Source organism: Azolla caroliniana, unplaced genomic scaffold (genome assembly GCF_043228905.1).
Source record: "Azolla caroliniana isolate FFs.n. ecotype wild unplaced genomic scaffold, voAzoCaro1.0.p SCAF_2, whole genome shotgun sequence".
NCBI classification, from domain to species: domain Eukaryota; kingdom Viridiplantae; phylum Streptophyta; class Polypodiopsida; order Salviniales; family Salviniaceae; genus Azolla; species Azolla caroliniana.
The window spans coordinates 9,462,860-9,484,203 of NW_028230437.1; the positions used below are offsets into that span (position 1 = coordinate 9,462,860).

Genomic DNA, 21,344 nt, shown 5'->3' on the forward strand with positions numbered 1-21,344 from the left:
CAAATTGCAATCTCGAAAGCATTGATGATCTTTTTCATTGTTCACAGTTTAGAGGTTTGAATATACTCGGAAGCATACATTAATTGAATATTGTCATCTATTTGACTTTTTGTCCGGAAAAGTAATATGCATTTATAAGGAACCTACCCCTCTCTTCTTCTCTGCACAACCTGTTTAGATTTCATACTCCAGGAGCTTCGACCATGACAAGATCTGGTGAGTAAAAGTTTGGATTTAAATGAAAGAAAGGGAAGGTCATTGTCATTAAGGTTAGAATTTATTATGTAAATCACTTGATAAAAGGAAAGAGAGGGAAAGGTTATGTCACATCAAGGATCTAAAATTGCTGATATAAATCCATGATCTGACTAGATGAGCGAGTTCAAGAGATGTATATTTATGAGCTCAACGAGAAAGACAGAGGGAGCCCTGTCTATCTACCTTTCAGCTTCAAGTTCGATTTCTTCAAATTTCTCCCCAAGGGTGCCTTGGGCGATTTGGTTCCTTTCACAAATAAGGTAACTAACTGTGTACAAACATTGGACTGTTAGTTATAAGGCTATTACAATTCAAACTTACTGCAGATCCCCGTTTGTATGGAGTGCATGACCTAGATCTAAGCTTACAGAATCTAGTGTGCATTTACGTGCAGGTATACGATGGGTCCTTGGAAATCAGATTAGGAATCACAGCCGGCCTATGCGTCCTCATCAAGAACTATCCGGAGAAAGGCGGGAATCGCTACGAGGCCACCTATAGCTTCTACTTTGGTGACTATGGCCACATCTCGGTGCAGGTAAACAAACCAAACATGTCTATGTGTTGTTTTTTCCCTCTCCTCCTACTCAATGGAGGAAGGATCTGTGCAGAATTTCAATAGCTTTGTAACTTAGGGGTCAGAGTTTTCATTGATGCAAGGGATCATATTTGACGTTCGAGGATTCTTATTTGGCGGTCACGGGAGGCTCCGGAATATTCACGGGAGTGTATGGCAAAGTGAAGTTGCATCAGATCCAGTTCCCCTACAAGATCTTCTACACATTCTACTTGCAGGGAATCGATAGCCTCCCGGAGCAGCTCACGAGGCCACACGTACCTCCGTCCGTGTCCGTCAAGGCTTCGGATGCAGCCGCCCAATGCCTGCCCGGTGCCATTGCCCCTAACTTCACCAATTGATCGAAATGAAACGAGAAGAAAATCAAATAATGCTCAGACTGGTGGGTGGGATCTAGTCCCCCTAAACCATGTACCTTTCATTCGCATCATGCATGCTGGACTAATTATCTCCACCCTCCCCCAATTCTGTGGGTGGTGGGGGCTTAGTTTAATTACCTTTTCGGAAAGCTCATATTGTCTATGATTTTTATCTGCATCTCATATGGCTCGTCTCCTTCTTTTAGGATTGACGCCAAGTCAAGTTGTGAGTTTTGTGATTTTACAGCAAGTCATTGTTTGATGCATGCGTGTGTTCATTGTGAAAATTCTTCCATTTTACATTTGCGAGAGGAGGGGATCCAATTTGGAAGTCTACATTAGTGGATCTTTCATACCATTAAAGTCAACATTCATGCCAAGGCCACAATTGAGACTGTCATTTTTAGAGTCTAATACTAAGCAATAGATCAGGTAAAATAAAGGTAATTCGATTAGATAGAAGAACCTGTTTCACTTGATCATGCTCTAGTTATGATCAAGACATAGCCAACTACTGCCAACCTCCCATACCGATAGATATTAGGATGACTAATACCTTAGAAGAGATAACACGATTGTCACGAACCTTCCAGCAACCTTCCTATGTAATGTGTCTTATAAGCCTTCAAAATGAGGCATAAAATTAGGGTAGTTATACCTCATTTTATGCCTCTTCCTAGGCTCCTTGAATGAATGGATGTGCCTTTTTAAAAGACTCTCCATTCATTTCTTGTCCAGATTATGATAGTGCATGCACCTACATTCCTTCTATCCAGTCACATTAGTTCCTTCTATCTTGTCAAGATTATGATACTATTCACTTAGTTAAATATTAGTGACGTACCCTCACATACATTATGTGTGCATAACATACTCCCCTACTTCAAAAGATTGCACTCTGGCATTATAAAGTGAGGAAATTGTGATCTCATTCCCATGTGAATCATCCAACTCCTTAGAACGTAAAAGTTTAGTACGAGAATCAGGAATTTGTTTCGGAATGTGAGTTCTGTTAGAAAACTACTTTTATGTTACAAGATCCTTCATTGTTATGGTGTTATCACCAAACCCTAAGAATGGTTTTAGATGACTGATGTGCGAAACAAGGTGAATACAACGTTCTGGGGTAAGCCAAGATGATAAGTAGATGATCCAACTTGCTTAAGGATTTCAAAGGGGCGACAAAATCATGGGGCTAACATAAGACAGTTGACTGTAGACAATGATGTAGAGTCAGTTGGTATAGTAAATGTTTTGACCAACAGTAAATGCGCAAGGACGTCTATTCTTATCACCATAAAATCGGGTAAGATCTTGGGCTATCTTAACATTTTCCTTAGTAGTACACGCCATTTCATTCATTTCTTGCAAAAAATGGTGTGCATTGTCTAATGCATCACAATGAATTGTGGTATCTAATAGGGCACGTGGCTGAAAACCATATACCAACATAAAAGGACTATATCTAGTGGATGTATGCTTGGAGCTATTATAGGCAAACTCTAAGATAGGAAGGTATTGCTCCCACTATGAAGGGGTTTGTGCTACACAAGCTCGAAGCATGTCCCCAATAATTTGATTAACTCATTCAATTTCTCCATCAGACTAAGGATGATTTGTGGAACTAATCATTAAATTAGTTCGTGGCTTCTTAAAAACTTGAGCCCAAATGAAGGACTGACGGAACCTTCACTAATTCCTCGAGATTGAAGTGATCCAAACCCCAGAAGGCATATTGATCAACCAACACCATTATGTGTTGAATATGCTCTTCAAATTTGGCATGACAGATTGCAAATCCATCTCAACTCCTTCGGACAAGAACGTTAAGATTTGCCTCGGATCGGGAATGGCTTGCAACCCAACACAGTGTCGACAGATTGTCGGAAGCCTCATTTACCTTACAATTACCTAGTCGAACCTCAGTTATCCGGTCCGCTTGATCAATTAATTCATGTCGCAACCGACATTTGATCGCCTTCAGAGCATGCATCGGATATTTTGTTATGTGAGCCGCACGAAGGCTTCTCTTTGTATTTTCCATCTTTGTGTTTACCTAACCATCTTCTAGTGTCCGGTTGTAGCCGGCTGTGTCTATTGTTAGCTTCCGCATATGTAACTCTTTTCATATTCAAACTGAGATAGTTAATACATATTCACCATGAACCTTCCTTCTTCTTAATTAAAAGAATTGGCACACCCCAAGGTGATTTACTATACATAATGTGTTCAATACTCAAGGATTCCTTAAATGTTTTACCGATCTCATCTTCTTCTAATAGACTAAGTTGATAAGGTGGAATGCTCATAGGAGCAACACCGGTAATGAGTGCAATGTAATGGTCCACATTACATTTTGGTGGTAAAGTACGCGACAATTTGTTAGGAAATACATCTTGAAAATCATCTAAAATAGAATCAAGTAATTGTCGCTCATTGTGTGGTTTGTGTGGCTCCAATATTAAAAAAATAAAATTGAAGCATGGGATCAATTACACACAAAAAAATTGATGAGCTAGAATATTCACTTAAAGATTTGTAAGAGACTAGTGAACGAAAAGGAAGTTTGAAACAATGAATAAAATGCGTACAATTATTAAGTTCAAATGTGATTGAATGATTCAGTCAATCTATGGATAAAGAAGGGTTATTAAAATCCAAGAGTATCCTAAAATGACATCTACAGAAGTGTAGTTTCGTAACGTAAAAGTCAAGTTTCTCCATATAGGTGTCTATTTGAATTGGTAGCTGACAACAATGCTACTAATGTATTGGACACCTCCATTTTCCATGTGAACTTGATAGATAGATCACTTGTGTTAATGTGGAGTTTCATTTGTTGCATCAAGTGATCATTAAGAAAATTATGGGAACTATTGGAATCAAACAAGAAATGTGCTTGTGATTAATTGATATACCTGAGTGCTTGGAGTACACCATTAGATCCAAGTTAATGTGAAGGAAAAGTGCCTTCACATGAACTTAAGTGGTTGGAATGAACTTCAATGACATCAAATGACTACTTGCGTGACTCATCGATTTGTCTCGAGGGGTGTGCATTGACTTCTTCTCAACATGATGATAAGTGTCCTTTGTGTTGCCCCGCTTTTCCAATGCACACAAAAGAGCTCCGGTTTCTTTAAGTCGCGCTAGATTGTTTATGTTTCCCAATGAGCTTGACATTTGGAGTTTTGGCGAACTCGAGTTTATTGTGGTCTTTCTTGGATGTCTGATGGTACTGACGGACAATGTTAACAACTTCCTTGAAAATGCATTCACATGAACTTAAGTGGTTTGTATGCACTTCAATAACATCAAAAGACTCACCTATGTGACTCGTAGATTTTTCTTGAGGAGGGATGTGCATTCATTTATTCTCAAGACAACGATAGGTGTCCTTCATGTGGTTGACCTTCTTGTAATATGCACAGAAGAGGTTCAGTTTCTTTTACTTCTATCTAGTTCAATACTAGCATCAAACATTTTCAAAAGTGGTATAAGAGCATTTACTAACAATTTTCTTTTGTGTTGTTTTGATGTTTTTAGTGTGAGCGATAAGGATCTAAGATGGCCCATCATGCTTTTCTCAGCTTCAAAACAATATTCAAACCCTAGTATTTTTTCTTTCTCAGTCTCTCTTCTTTTCGATGATGCCTTATTTTCGGTCGAATAAAAATTGTTATTACCATTTCTTTTCTTTCTTTCTTCTATGTGTTTGCATGACATGTTTTGTATTGTGTGAGATGATACATGCGAAAATCATTACAATAGTGCATGGGGTCAATCATGTTTGCACTCATCACACGCTCAACTCATTGCCCTTTTGCATATTGCCTTATGTATACCACTCTCCCTTTTTGAGCCATTTCTTGCCTAATTCTATGGGACATAGTAGTCTTGATAAGATGCATGTGTACTGCCCTAGAGCTTCATAACTTAGGGAAAATGAATCTTTTACACACACCTATTTGATTATTATTATTATTATTATTTTCTAATTACACAATTTGTCTCCCAACGTTCTTATTAAGATTTTCTTGTAATTGCATCTACCCACCACACTTAACTCTCTTTTTTACCCATAATTTTCATGTTTAAAATATTGGCATGCGTTTACCTAGGGTATATTACTCTCTAAGGAGATCACACTCATGAACTATTCAAGGATGCATATTGCCCCAACAAAATGCTTGGAGGAACATTTGCACAAAAAGATGTGTGCGCAAAGTATGAGGTCAATATGTGCTCACGATCTGATTTCCAATTTGTGGATAGACAACACCACCATGATAGATGCAAAGGCAATAGTAAAAGGGGTCTATATCAAAGTTTCGAGGTTGTATTCATGGGTAGCTTAGTCATGTCCCTATAGAAGAGAAGGTGCATACAAGGTGCTCCTAGGGAGACCAATGTGCCTAAGAGGTCCCAAAATCAAATGTTGTAAGCACAATGATTGGCATCCATTCATACAGAGAAGACGTACACTAACCTAGGGTTGAAGTGTAAAGAATCAGGTATGATTCTTGTGTAGTGGAAGAGATGTGTGGTATGTGTATGTGTGAGAGGAATTAGAGGAGAGATGAGAGAACACAAGATAGATAGAAAAAGGAATACTCAAGAAGAAGGTGTATATTTCACAAGTAGAATAAGAATTACAAAATGTAGCATAATAAAGAGTCACAACCGACTTAGTATGAAGTGTGAGGAGGGTGTTTTATATATAATCACCCTCTCTCTTCATTAACTAACTACAACAACCACTCTCTCTCTCTTTGGGAATATGAAGACTCATAGTCATGGGGAATATGTAACTCATTAGTTATGCGTCATAGAATATGATTTTATGACACATAGTTAATGTGTAGAGAGTAGTGGTGTGACTCTTGACCTTTGAGTAATCATGGATTCTCACACATGTTGTACTATGTTGAGCTTGATTCTCAACACGCCCCCTCAAGCTCAACTCGAGTTGATTCCTTTCGGTTGATGTCCGCTTCAGCTGGTATCCGGTTCAGATGATCTCGGTGTCCGCTTCGGCTCATACCCAGTTCGGACGGTATCCGGTTCTTGCTTGTACTCCCCCTCAATCTTGGCAAGTCAGGGATCGTCAATCCGAGGTTTGACATGAATTGTTGAAGCTTGTTGGCTCCTAGGGCCTTGGTGAAGATGTCGACTGTCTGAAGATTCGTGTTGATGTGTAGAAGATCGACATCTCCAGCCTGAACACGCTCTCAAATGAAGTGGTAGTGCACTTCGATATGCTTTGTGCATGCGTGGAACACCGGGTTCCGAGTTAGATATATACTGCTCATGTTGTCGCAGTAAATGGGAGTCGGATCCTTGATGGGAACGCCTAGATCCTTCAAAATCCTCTTGAGCCATACGGCTTCACATGCAGCTACGAATGCGCCCCTGTATTCATCCTCCGTACTCAAAAGTGCAACGGTAGGCTGCTTCTTACTACTCCAAGATATTGCTCCACTACCGAGCAAGAAGACAAATCCAGAGGTCGATCGTCAATCGGCTTTGTAGCCTACCCAGTCCGCGTCTATGTACACTTCGAGTCGTATTGATGTGGTCGATGCATAGAGAACGTCATAATCCATTATGCCGCTCACGTATCATAATACTTGCTTAGCGCAATCGAAATGGATATCTCACGGATTTTTCATGAATTGGCTAAGGAGTCCGACTGGATAGCTAAGGTCGGGTTGAGTGATCGTGAGATAGATGAGGCTCCCGATCAGTTGACGATATTGGGTCAACTCGCACTCGTCTATGCCGGAGTCAGCATCTAGTTTGAGGTTTCGATCGAGAGGTGTAGCCACTGATTTGCACTCAGTCATCCCGAACTTGTATAACAAGTTGAGGATGTAGTGTCGTTGAGAGATCATAATGCCAGTCGGAATCCGAATTACTTCGATGCCCAGGAAGTAATGGAGCTCCTTCATGTCCATCATCTTGAATTTTCTGGAGAGGAGGGACTTGACCTTGTTGATGTCGACTAGACTTTCACCTCCAATGAACAGATCATCCACATATAGGATGATGACAATTAAGCTTCTAGAGTCGTGTCATACGTAGAGGGAGTTCTCGGATTTCGACATTTGAAAGCCGATTTGATGAAGATATTGCGTAATCTTCAAATGCCAAGCATGCAGTGCTTGCTTGAGACCGTAGAGTGGCTTCTTGAGTCGGCACACAGCTTTCGGATGAATACGTGATTCGAAGCCGGGAGGTTGTACCACGTACACCTCTTCTAATTCGCCTTGGAGGAAAGCGTTCTTGACGTCCATCTAGTGGAGGTGCCACCCTTTCGCCGCTGCGAGTGCAATTACGGTTCGCACCGTCGTCATCTTTGCCACCGGTGCAAAGGTCTCTTCACAGTCGACTCCATGTGTTTATGCGTATCCTTTCGCTACGAGTTGAGCTTTGTAATGGTTTACTTAGCCAACATTATACTTCACCTTGTAGATCCATCTGCAGCCAATTGCCTTCTTGTGCGGTGAGTGGGGAACGAGATCCCATGTCTTGTTCTTGTGTAATGCACGCATCTCATCGTTCATATATTCGATCCATCGTGGGTCCTTCGCAGCTTCGGAAAAGGTTTCCGGATCCCGTACTGTTGTCACCTTCATCATAAATGTGTAATGGTACGCCATGTACTCATCATAGCGGAATCGTCTTATGGGGTTCTTTTCACTGGTGGATCGGCAAAGCTTCTCGTTTGCGGATTCTAAGGCTTTCTTCACTCCATTTGTCTGGATGTCAAGGCCTTCGAACTCAGTATCAAGGGAGTGAGTCAATTCGATGCCGTCGAAATGATTGTCTTCATACTCCGGCATTTTCGCCTTCCCTTTGTCCAACTTCGAACTCGGCCGAGATGTGCTTTGATCACTTGGGGGCTCTTGTGGCCCACTAAGCCTTGTCATGATTGGGCTTTCTTTGAACATGCGTGTGAGCCGATCTTTGGCTTCAATCTCTATTTCGGCGGAATCCGGGCTGAGTGGAATCGAAGTCAAAGTTGTCTCTAGTGCGTACCAAGATGCGGACTCGTCGAAAACGACGTCTCGATTTACTCGAGATTTTCGAGTTGAGGGGTTATAGCACTTGTACCCCTTTTGCTCTAGTGAGTATCCTACGAGGATACATTTCTCCAACTTCAGATCGATCTTTTGTCGCTTCTCGTCGGGGATGTGCACGTACACAACGAAGCCGAATATCCGAACATGCGACAGGTCTGGCTTCTTTCCGAAAAACTTCTCGTGCGGAGTAAGTTCGTGCACACCCGATGTTGTACACTGATTCATGAGGTATACGGCCGTGTTAGCCGCTTCTGCTCAGTACGACTTCGGCACGTGCTTTTCATTCATCATGGCCCGTGCTACTTCGAGGATGTGCCGATTCTTTCGTTCGGTCACTCCGTTTTGTTGTGGCGTATGTCGACACAAAAACTCTCGCTGAATGCCTTCTTTCCGTAGATACACCGTAAACTCATCCGAGAAATACTCCTTGCCTCCATCCGATCGAAGGCACCATACGTGTCGACTCATAGCTTTCTCAACTCCACTCTTGAATTTTTGGAAGTGTCCGAACAGTTCGCTCTTTTGCCGCATCAGGTAGATCCAAGTGTGCCTAGAGAAATCGTCGATAAAGGTCACATAGTATCGGCATCTGTCGAATGTCGCCGTTTGAGCCGATCCCCATACATCGGAATGAATTATGTCAAGTACGCCTTTGCTTACATTCCTCTCCTTCGGAAATGGATGCCGATGTTGCTTGCCGAATTGGCAAGCTACACATACGCCTTCAATCTCTCTCTCTCTTTGAAGGTCGGGAGTCTGATGATGACTCCTTTCGATTGCATTGCCTTGAGCTTTTGAAGGTTGATATGGCCAATCCGCTTGTGCCATAACTCTATGTCGGACTCGGCTTTCGTGCCTTTTGCGAACATGGCCAATTTCATCTCATGCGAGTTGAGAATGAACATTCGACCCTCTCTTCGTCTGCGCGCGATGAGTCGGCCCTCTTTTTCGATGAAGCAACCGCCCTGATTAAATTGAACTTGCATTCCTTGCTCTACAATTTGGCCGACGGAGACCAAATTCTTCGTGATAGTTAGTACATGCAAGACATTTTTAAGGCAAGTTTGCTTATCTTCTTCTCCGAACGGAACATTGCCGATGTGCCGAATCGGATGTGTAGTGTCGTCTCCAGTTTTGACATAGCCGGGTCGTTCCAGCTCTCGAAGTTCTCGAAACCATTCTTGATGAGACGTCATATGGTTGGAAGCACCGGAGTCGACGAACCATACGTCTTCCGGACCCGAGGCACTAGTTGAAGAAGAAGTCGACATAGAATTTGCTTTATGTCTCATCACGAACATTCCGCCACAATCGTCATAGTCGGAGTTGGTGGCGTAGTTGGTGAGTTGTCGGCTAGTGGAAGCCGACTCGCGTATCTTCTTACGACATTCTTCTTTGTGGTGACCGATTTTTCCGCAATATCCGCATTCGACCGAGTTTTGTCGACGCGGACTGGAATGGAAGCACCCCCTTCTTCCAAAGGTTCCTCAATGGCTTCCGTCTTGATACCGAAATTGCGAGTTGTTTTCGTAAGTCCGGCCTCGTCTACCTCGTCCTTGGCCGAATCAGCCTCTTCTTGCATGGCCGCGTCTTCTTCCTCTGTTCAAATGCGTGTAGAGCATGTGGCCTTCCGAGGCATTGCTCCTTGTTCGAAACATGATTCTCTTCGACCAACAACATGGATTGAAGATCAAAGAAGGAGGGTGGATTCTCCCGTGCTGGTACGGCGGTCCGCATCGCGCCGAACCGTGGTGCAAGGCCGCCGAAGCATATTTGCACCATTTCGTCATCGTCCACATTGACGCTTATCGAGCCAAGTGCATCACAAAGCTCCTTGATCTTCAAGGTGTAGCTTGTAATGGACATATCCCGTTGTTGGATGTTGTTCAACTCTTAGTGGAGTTGAAACTTTCTCGCGGTCCTGTTGGCGGCGAAAATCTTTCGTAGGTTCTCCTACGCTTCCTTCGACGTCTCGGCTTCTCGAATGTAGCCGAGCATGTGGTCATGAACACATGTCACCAAGCAGTACATCACTCGGCTTGCCGCTTGCTCCCAAGTTGCATAGTCAGCATCTTTCGGGTCAAGTCAGTTTCTTGTGCTCCCTTGATGTAACTCCAATAGCCTTGGCCGACAAGGTATTGGTGCATCTTCTACTCCCAAGATGCAAAGTTGTCGCGATCCAACTTCTCACTAGGGAGAGCGCTCCCCATTTGAGTATTCATTGTCGATTAAGCTTCCTTTCTTCTTTTCCTTCTCTCTCGAACACGAGCTATGTAGTGGTACTACGATAGCGATGAGCCGATTCTTCTTGAACGTCGGCGTAGAGCACAACACACAATCACGATGAGGCGAATGGGTTAGATCAAGCTACCAAATCGCTCTGATACCATGTAAAGAATCGGGTATGATTCTTGTCTAGCGGAAGAGATGTGTGGTATGTGTATGTGTGAGAGGAATTAGAGGAGAGATGAGAGAACACAAGATAGATAGAAAAAGGAATACTCAAGAAGAAGGTGTATATTTCACAAGTAGAATAAGAATTACAAAATGTAGCATAATAAGGAGTCACAACTGACTTAGTATGAAGTGTGAGGAGGGTGCTTTATATATAGTCACCCTCTCTCTTCATTAACTAACTACAACAACCACTCTCTCTCTCTCTCTTGGGGAATGTGAAGACTCATAGTCATGTGGAATATATAACTCATTAGTTATGTGTCATAGAATATAATACTATGACACATAGTTAATGTGTAGAGAGTAGTGGTGTGACTCTTGCCCTTTGAGTAATCATGGATTCTCAAAAGGTGTGTTCACAAGTTGTAATATGTTGAGCTTGATTCTCAACATGAAGATTAAAGTTAAAGTGGACAATAGATCATATATTATGTCCCAAAAACAAAGTAGTTGTCATTTCCAAGGACTGACTCATAATTATTTGTTGCAAAATTGGCTTTTGGTCAAGTGTTTAGCATTGCAATTCTAGAATTTTAGTTCATCCCTCACCCACATCCATCATTTTGAGGTAGATGGGCATGATGAATTTTGAGGTTTGGTATATTTTGAACTTTTGTCAATGTTCGCATCTCTTTGTTGATTGTATGAAAAGGATTTTGTAGTTTTGTGCTCATAACCAAGTATAGCTACCTATAAATGTTATGATTTTATGTGAACGGATCTGTAGCTATGTGCTCATAACCGAATAGACGTATACATATAAATTCTATGATTGTATGTAAAGGAATTTGTAGCTATGTGGTCATAGCTGAGTAGAGAAACAAACATATAAATGTTACTATACGACATTTTGGAGAGTTGTATTTAAAAGTATGCGAGGATGTTTTTCTTATGTCTATTGTCTTGATTCTTAACATTGTAGAGACTATAGGAATGGTGATGTACCATTTTAAAGTCAATAAAATTTTCCTTCACCATATACTATGCATTAGAAATGAGTTGATACAATTGTTGGTCCGAAGCCATGTTGTGTTTACAACCTATGATCTCGAAAGCATTGAGAATCTTTTCCATTGTTCACAGTTTAGATGTTTGGACGTATATAGAAGCATAAGTTAATTGAATACTCTCATCTTTCTTCATTGACTTGCGTTTCCATTTAAATTATGTATGCTCAAGAGTTGATATCGATATGTATTTCACAAAAGAACCTCATTTGTTTTTTACTTTTTGCTACATTTCTTGAGCGATCAAACATGAAAGGTTTTGTGAAATCGGGTAATCTCTTTTTATCTTTTCTCTAGAAAAGTAATATGTATTTAAATAGAACCTATCCCTCTCTTCTTCTCTCATTGCAATTTGCCATTCCATCCCCTCTATACAATCCCATGTTAAGTGTCTCATGTAAACACCCCATTCACTAATAATGAAAACCAAACTCGCCCTTCAATGAATTGACTTTCATAAAGATTCCTTTCCCTAATGCTTACGCCATCTTACCTGTTACTCCCACTCGATCCTCCATGTTATCAATTAATGCATCCTCATCCATCCTTAATCGTAAGATTAATTATAGCTCGAGTGTTAATTATTCTTCGAGAATCGAATCATTGAGTGGAATTGGTCACGCGTCTGCGAGGACTTTATTTAATCATGGGTCAATCCATCATCGATACAACCACAAACAGCATGTTCATATTGAGGCTCAACTCAATGACCAAGATGGAGGAGCTTCGACCATGACAAGATCCGGTGAGTAAAAGTTTGGATCTAAATGAAAGAAAGGAAAGATCATTGTGTCATTAAGCTTAGAATTTATTATATAAATCACTTGATCAAAGGAAAGAGAGAGAGGGAAGGGTTATGTCACATTAAGGATCTAAAGTTGCTGATATAAATCCATGATTTGACTAGATGAGCGAGTTCAAGTGATGCATGTTTATGAGCTCAACGAGAAAGACAGAGGGAGCCCGGCCTATCTACCTTTCAGCTTCAAGTTCGATTTCTTCAAATTTCTCCCCAAGGGTGCCTTGGGCGATTTGGTTCCTTTCACAAATAAGGTAACTAACTGTGTACAAATATTGGACTGTTAGTTATAAGGCTATTACAATTCAAACTTACTGCAGATCCCCGTTTGTATGGAGTACATGACCTAGATCTAAGCTTACAGAATCTAGTGTGCATTTACGTGCAGGTATACGATGGGTCCTTGGAAATCAGATTAGGAATCACGGCCGGCCTATGCGTCCTCATCAAGAACTATCCGGAGAAAGGCGGGAATCGCTACGAGGCCACCTATAGCTTCTACTTTGGTGACTATGGCCACATCTCGGTGCAGGTAAAAAAACCAAACATGTCTATGTGTTGTTTTCTCCCCCTCCCCCTACTCAATGGAGGAAGGATCTGTGCAGAATTGCATTAGTTTTGTAACTTAGGGACCAGAAGTTTTCATTGATGCAAGGGATCATATTTGACATTCGAGGATTCTTATTTGGCGGTCACGGGAGGCTCCGGAATATTCACGGGAGTGTATGGCAAAGTGAAGTTGCATCAGATCCAGTTCCCTTACAAGATCTTCTACACATTCTACTTGCAGGGAATCGATAGCCTCCCGGAGCAGCTCACGAGGCCACACGTACCTCCGTCCGTGTCCGTCAAGGCTTCGGATGCAGCCGCCCAATGCCTGCCCGGTGCCATTGCCCCTAACTTCACCGATTGATCGAAATGAAACGAGAAGAAAATCAAATAATGCTCAGACTGGTGGGTGGGATCTAGTCCCCCTAAACCATACTTAGTTAAATTAATTATCTTTTCGAAAAGCTCATATTGACGATGATTTTGATCTGCTTCATCTCGTATGGCTCTTGTATCTCCTTGTAGGATACAAAGCCAAAGTTAAGGTTGTGGGTTTCGTGATTTTATAGCAAGCCACTGTTTGATGCATGGGTGTTTTCATTGTGAAAATTCTTCATTAAGTTTAAGTTTGAGGTGCACATCTACTAAAACAAGGTAACAACATTTTGGAGATTAGAGAGAAGAGGGGATCCAATCTCCAATCCCCATATTATTAATGCTTAATAGCCCATCATGAAGCCCGGATCTTTCACACCATCTAATGGATTACATATATCCATCTACATGCAACCAAGGCTAGAATCCAAACTGTCAAGTCCATTTGAGTTCTTATGGGGACAAGCACACAACGAAATGAAATCTTTCCTTTTATTTCCTTGTTTTTTTTTGTTTGAAAGATTTTCTTTTATTTCAATTTTTTTCTCTAAAGTTTCGTTGATTAGAAATATGGGAATGAAATTTGGAAAAAAAAATGTATTACAAAAATATTGACAATATCAAGATCCAAAATTTCTTCACCATTGTTGTCATGTGCTAGACCTACGATAATAAATAGAGAAAAAGCACATGTGAAACAGTAAGAGAGAAAATATGTAGAGTGTGAAAAAAGGGGCAAGGAAAGGGGAGTCATAAACGTAAATATTTAAATAATAGAATTATTAAAGAAATGAATGGTCGAGTGGTTAGGGTCATTTAATGTGTGTCGGAGGTCTAGACTTTAATTCATTGTTAGAGCGAGTCGCAACCATATTAAAGTATATATATATATTCTTTTATATGGGGAAAGGGACATTTGCATTTAATACACATGAGGTGTCTCCTCAGGGACGAAGGGCTTATTTCAATTTTTTTCTTTTTTTGGGGTGATCTTCTTCGATGTTTTTGGGAGCTCGAGAGTGTTCATCGTCATTTTCTTCAGTTTTCTTTTCTTCTTTGACTCTTCTTTGTCTAGTTTTCGGCACATGCATGCGTATTTACGCGACATTGTCATGGTGGAATCACTAAACCATCAAGTTTATAACAAATTTGGTTCCAAATGGAAAACATTTTCACTATACACATGGAAACAAAAGGGAATTGGCATCGGTGGATGTTTGGAGCATGTCTCCTTATTACATCAAAATCAAACCACCCTCGAATATCTTTTGTTAGTTGTTATTGTAGAAAATAGTACAAAGAACAAGGTAAGAAGATTTACATCTATGTGTGAGTAGTGCGTGAGATCCATGGAGAAGAGAACTCTTCCACAGATGACAAAAGTAAGTTGTAGTGCCAGTTGAGATCAACGTTATCTCAAGCTTCATCTACTTTGCGCCATATATTGAAAAGATTAATCCTTGAATTTGAGCATTATAAATAGGTCAATCACATAGATAACTAGACATGCAACAATTGAAGGAAACTAGGATTATGTTGAGGGGAAACAACCTAAACCCATACATGGATGTGATGGTGGAAGAAAGATTAGATAAACTCATGGAAGTGTTAGCAAAGAATGTGTGGGAACCCCATGTTAGAAGAGAGAGGCCCTTGCAATGATGACAAAGTTACCAAAATGAAAGAAGAGTGAAGACATGGGAGGGTCATAGTTAAGAGGATTGGGGGAGGTGAAGAGGACTTTGAGACCTCAAGGGTTCTAATGATCTTCGAGTGACAAAAGAATGTCTAGAACAAGTGGTTCAACATTGGTCATGGTAACGATAGTGAAGTCGTGGACACAAAAGGCTAACACCAAGCCGACTATACAGCTCATGGGAACTCCTTTTTAGTTCTACCTTCAAGAACATGGACCCCACAATCATGACTTCCTCGCAACGACACTAGTAATGGGGTAGAAATGAACTCTTCTTCTAAGTGTCAAGCAAATTGGGTAGGCTAGTTATCAAGTTTGCCATCCCCCCTTGATGGTCTTTCACACGAGGTTAACCAAAGATGTCATGGGAGAACACTTGTGCGTGCAAAATGTCAAGCACAACCACCAAGGACCTGAACTTGGGGAGATGCTTTGTTGATGAAGGGTTGCAGGAGTTAGTAGACTAGAGGACTAAAAAACACACTCTATGTGTGGGATAGTTTGTTTGCACTCAGTGATTGTGTGCATTGGAGTGTGTAAGTGCATTGTTAAGTGTTTTTGAGTAGATATGTGTTTGGTGAATGTGAACAGTGAAGGGGCAATGTGGGCTATGTATGTGCGACCATTCATTTTTATGTGTATAAGTGTGTGCATGGATGTGTCTTTGAGTTTACATTTATATATGTGTGGTCTGTGTATATATGTGCCATGCAAGTGCCAAGGCCACCAAATCCTTCAAAATGCGGAGGGGTAGGTCCAAATGTGACCACTCGACAATTTTTAACATAAAGAGGGGTTAGGGTTTCCACCAAAAACTTTGACACAGAACGCGAGTCTCACAGATGGAATCCAATCCCTCAATGTCTCAGCTAGAATATACAGCCCAAGTTTTCGAACAAGTTGCAATGAATTGAGATTCTAGTATATTCTTCGTGCCTATTGTCACTTCCACATGTCCCATGCACGATCCAACGCTAAATTAGTTGTAGTAACAATTGTATTTATCGTCACTTCAACATGTCTCGTGCACAATCCAACACTAAATTAATTGTAGTAACAACAGTGCCGTTTCTTCACATGCTATTAATATAATTGTGTGTTTTAACGTAATAACAAAGAGACATTGTTGGCTAATCTATAGGGAAAGTATGTATGTATGTATATTTTATAGGCATATTATATATATGTAGACATTTTGATGCCATCATGGGGATGTCCATTGTCCACGTTATAAAAATTAGTGTTGAAATGTTTTGAGAAATATATTGAGAATCATGATGGGACATGTTAGTAGCTAAAGACAGAGAGACAGACAGAGAGTCATAGTTAAACAATAATAATGTATGTACATATACAAATATTAGTCATAGGTAGATTGATGGTTGGGTCAATTTGAAAGTAGGGGGGCGTTATGGCCACATTTGTTTGCAATAAATAACAGATTCTAACTTCTTTATGTACTTTTTTGCTTTTGGATATTTGTTTTACGTACATATGTAGATGATATATTCATCTCTTTACTACGCATTTCTTTCTTTTCTTTAGTTTATTTATGTATATACTATACACCACATGGAAAATCATTAATTAAAAAGCATTACATATATTACCCAGCAAACATTAAAAACAGCATAGATACAATAATTATACATATATGGTCCAGAAATGTGCAGTTTTGAAGTGCCATTGCAGCATATGTTATATATGTATGTATAATGAAGACAGACTGTGTCTGGATTGAAAATTACATCTTATTGTATACAGAATCCTTAAGGGAAAGTTTTCTGGCCAAATATTCTTTGATATGCTTTCTTAATTCAAAATGAACACGCGACAGCTTCATATTTAACTTTAGAATTTGTTAGTGCTACTCACATGTGAAATAGGGGACGATTAATCTATTAATTGTGTGGATTAAGAAAGAGATTAAAAGAAGCATAATTTTTTTTTAACTTTGTTGGCAGCAGCTACATGGAAACTAAGACCACGAATTAACTTTTAAATGAATTAAGAGGAGGTTAATGTAAGCATATTAAAGTATGACAAATGGATATTTCAACAAGAAATTTTGGCACAACGAGAGTTTATTTGCTAGTTTTTTGAGAATCGCCCACACATGCATGCTTGTTAAGCGGATCTAATAATCTCATGGAAACCAAGAGTAGGCATGCAACTGAGAGCACTTAATGAGGCCAAATAACAATAATTAAGGATTTCTAAAGACATTAGCTTAATCTGTCAGAATAAAAACTTCAATGAATGTAACTACGCCCTAATGGTAGCAAAAAAATTATGATTCTTTAAATAGAAGAATAATCTTCTGGAAAAGAAAGATTAAAGATTGTAACTATTTAATTTGGACAAATATAGATACCTAGTATTAGTTCAGATTATTTTAGTCATGTTTTGGATTAATCTAATTTCTGTTATGTCAAGACAGAGAGACAAGAGTGTAATGTGTACACTCTGTTCTCCATAGAAAGCAGAAGGGGAGCTACGGCGATGGCGACCCACTAGCGAAAACGGATACCATTCGGTTAGGTTTCAAGAACCCATGTTCCATTCTTGCCATCAACCACTTCTACTTGAAAAAAAATAGAATAAACAAAGATATTAGTGTTTCTCAGCTTGCCTGTCTGTCGCGAGAGAAAGGTGAAACCCTAAATCTTGCAGGTCATCCATCCCCTCTGCCTCATAAAAAGGACCGATCCCCCCCCCCCCCCCCCCCCCCCCTTTTTATGTTGGGGAACAAAATCAGAAGATATAAAACGCTCTTCTCCGAGATTTTAGATCTTCTGTGGATCTGAGATACAGAGACAATGTGCTTTTGACCTAAGTCTTTCTCTGCTTTTTTGTGTTCGCATACAAATACCATGACTAAAAGGCTGATTGAATATATCGAAGAAGAAGAGAATGACAGTAGGATTGCAGAGCCACTGAAACTGAATATTTATGATCTCACATGTATCAATGGATACTTGTATTGGGCCGGTCTTGGTGCTTACCACTCTGCAATTGAAGGTAAGATCAATCAATCATAACTACTTTGCTTTTTTCTGTTTGAGAATCGTGTCTAAGTTTAGCGGATTTTTTTTGTAAAGCTGCTACCTTAATCGAGTATGAATCTTCCTTACATGGACTCTTTACTTTACATACATGGGAGTTGAATGGAGATAGTTTGAATGATCTAGAATTCTAATCAATTGTGATTTTATGAGAAAGAAGTATCACTAAAAATGGTAGTTTAACGGTACACAGCCAAAGGATTGAGAGATTACCTTCATGATGGATTATTAGAGTGGGATTCATATGGTGTAAACATTATGTAAACTTGTCTTAAAATCTAGGAATTTTTCCATGGGTTTAACTGATGTCGAACAAGGACTGTTCCTTGAGCTTTAAGCTAATGAAGGCCGCATCAGCTTAAATCGATAGATTGTTAAATGATCTCTGGGAAGAGGGATAGTTTAATGGGAGAAATGTTAAGTATCTAAGGGCTTAATATCGATCCATCATGAATTGTTACATGAGCATACATTGATCAATCAAGGATTGTTACATGAGAAGTTGTTTAGACGGGTTAAAGGTGGAATAAAACTGTGGAAAAGTGAGAAGATCCATTATAATCCTCAAATGGCTTGATGATCTGGGATTGTTACTTTTCAAGTTTAGAAAGGGGTAACTGTTATAGAGACAGCTTAAATCAAGTATGGTTGGTGTCCATGGACTCTTGAAAGAATAGTTCTATGGAGATGTTTGAAGGATGTAGACATAACTTAAGGTCACATATAATGGGTAGCACCCTCTGTCCCATGGCTTAAGTTATGGCTCCTTAACATCCCTCCAAGTAGCAGTGTCTGTTCACACCATACGGGTCATACCGCAAATTATCTTCGACTTTTTTTGGCTATTTACTAGAAACTACCCCTCGGTTCTTGGAATTTTACAGAAGTATACTCGCTTGGTTTTTTGAAAATATAACACTCCATTGTGTTATTCAAGTAATGTTTTTAGAATCAAAGGGGCTTGCAGGTCTAATAAATACTCTAAAAGTAATGTTGGTCTACGTGTGTGTGTGTGTTCATGATGTATAAAATACCTGATACTACTGTAAAATATATGACAACTAATATATGTTGTAAGGTCATTAGATTCCATTTGTTAAAGTTTTAACTTTTCTTTTCGATATTATCTTGGTTTTGGCTTTAGCTTATGGTACTGAGTATACATATGGTGCACATGATTATCCAACCAGTGGAGTTTTCGAAGTCAAGCCGAGACAATGCCCGAGCTTCCAGTTCCGTAGGTCTATAATCGTGGGAACAATTTGGATAGATGTCCAAACTCTCCAAGATTTCATCGAGGAATTGGCATGTGAATACACTGGAGAATCGTATAACTTGATATACAAAAATTGTAACCACTTCTGCAATGATGTTTGCATGCGTCTAGTCGGCGTGCCTTTGCCGAGTTGGGTAAACCGTCTTGCCAAATTAGGTAAGTGTTGGTGTGGGAATCCCTATCTCTTTAGGGAGAGTTTTATAACTACCATAAATGGTTTGCTACTCCTTGGTTCTATGTGTTTTGCTGCTTTCCTTGTATGGGATATGAACATGCCAAGATCAAGATTTTGGGCGTCTTTAATTAAACTATGCACCTCTAATTAATCAAATTCTCTTTACTAAATACACCCTTAATTAATTAGATCAAACAACACCCCACCAATGAATTGTTTACTTACTCAACACCACTAATAAATCGAGTAACTAACGAATGCAGCATTATGTATCAGCTAGCTAGTTAAGCAAAATGAGTGGCATTTTCATCAAATATAAAAGTGTAGCATCCTCACAGATTCTAGCGAATGCTTTGGCATTATGTTGTGTACCCTCATTGAGTTGTTTCCGATAATAACAGTTGTGGACATTGAACTTGTTGGTGATATAGGCTCAATTTGTACCTGCCTCATTCCTGATTCATTCCACCGGGATGGGTCGATTAGATGCCTTGATTATGAATCTTACAATGACAGTGACAGTGATAGTGATGATATGGAAACCATTCAAAGTCGAAGAAGAAGGTCGTTCCGGGGCCTCATGGACAGCTTAGTGACTGTTGTGGCGAAGAGAAATTTGCTTCGGTCTGTATTGAGTGATACCATGGTTCTCTCTCGATTGCGAAGAAGATGGAAAGTGTGATGCATTAAAAGGATTGCAAAAAACTTATGCTGAATGAAGCTCAAGAGATGTGCAGTCCCCCTCATGCAAAAGATTGAAACCAGAGTCGATCCTAGTGTCGAAGTTTTGTGAGTTCACCATTCGGAATACATCAGAGAAGAATCATTGATTGAACCCATCCATTAAAAGTGTGTATGGTTTGCTATTTGAATTTCCTGGTCTCGTCTTAATTTGCACTTCTAATGTACATTAAAGTCACCAAAAACCATAACACCTGAAGCATAGACTATAAATTCCAGCTTCTCATTCCTGCTCACATGGAGAAATATACTATGGTGTGCACACAATGATATGAACGGTAATACCTAATTCACACCAACTTGGCTTCAATTCACACAACCATTATTTCCTACATATACTTTGTAATTTAGATGGTTGGATTGCCAGAACATATCAAATCGTATATATAACTTCAACAAGTTAGTTTGCTTGCACAACATTTCTATGAGCATGCATTTTCAAGACAAGTTGATCAATAGACATGCATTCCAGTTTAATGGTAGTGCCCTATTTTCTTTTGATGGCCAAGTATTTGCCTTTTGACACCATACATTATTGAGCAACACATGCCTAACAACCATTTCCATGAATGTTTTTTGTGATTGATAATTAGCACAATTTCTTGCAAGAGAATTGGAAATTTAGTTTAGTTTGATGACATTACCAAAATGAATCAAGACACATTTCAAATCTTGTTTCATTTAGATATCTAAAAGACTACATTGTTGTAAGTTAACTTAACTAAAGGTAGTTGAATTGAGGTTATATGTCATTGAACCTTAGCTTCTATCATTTCTACAACAACATTATTATCAACCAAGTTAATGTATATGGAGTTTGGTAAAAACATGAAATCATGCCAATGACAACAAACTTATATTAAATTCTTGTTGCTTGAACATAAGTTACATGACATAAACACTCATAATGATATTTTATTTGTGT

General features: G+C 39.7%; 3 protein-coding genes across 3 annotated transcripts; all 3 read left to right on the forward strand.

The window, feature by feature from the left end:
* The first annotated feature begins 112 nt into the window (after window positions 1-112).
* On the forward strand, window positions 113-1,562 carry LOC147867323 (allene oxide cyclase, chloroplastic-like). The gene is made up of 4 exons (XM_087315117.1): window positions 113-216; window positions 373-518; window positions 653-796; window positions 919-1,562. The coding sequence occupies exons 1-4, from the start codon at window positions 204-206 to the stop codon at window positions 1,174-1,176; spliced, it is 561 nt and encodes a 186-aa protein (XP_087171243.1). The 5' UTR covers window positions 113-203; the 3' UTR covers window positions 1,177-1,562.
* Window positions 1,563-12,104: 10,542 nt separating this feature from the next.
* On the forward strand, window positions 12,105-13,961 carry LOC147867324 (allene oxide cyclase, chloroplastic-like). The gene is made up of 4 exons (XM_087315116.1): window positions 12,105-12,488; window positions 12,651-12,796; window positions 12,931-13,074; window positions 13,198-13,961. Exons 1-4 carry the CDS (start codon window positions 12,260-12,262, stop codon window positions 13,453-13,455), a joined length of 777 nt encoding a protein of 258 aa, XP_087171242.1. The 5' UTR covers window positions 12,105-12,259; the 3' UTR covers window positions 13,456-13,961.
* A 3,946-nt stretch (window positions 13,962-17,907) lies between these two features.
* On the forward strand, window positions 17,908-20,622 carry LOC147867325 (deSI-like protein At4g17486). Its single transcript, XM_087315118.1, has 3 exons — window positions 17,908-18,183; window positions 19,372-19,659; window positions 20,110-20,622. The coding sequence occupies exons 1-3, from the start codon at window positions 18,036-18,038 to the stop codon at window positions 20,358-20,360; spliced, it is 687 nt and encodes a 228-aa protein (XP_087171244.1). The 5' UTR covers window positions 17,908-18,035; the 3' UTR covers window positions 20,361-20,622.
* Window positions 20,623-21,344: the final 722 nt, after the last annotated feature.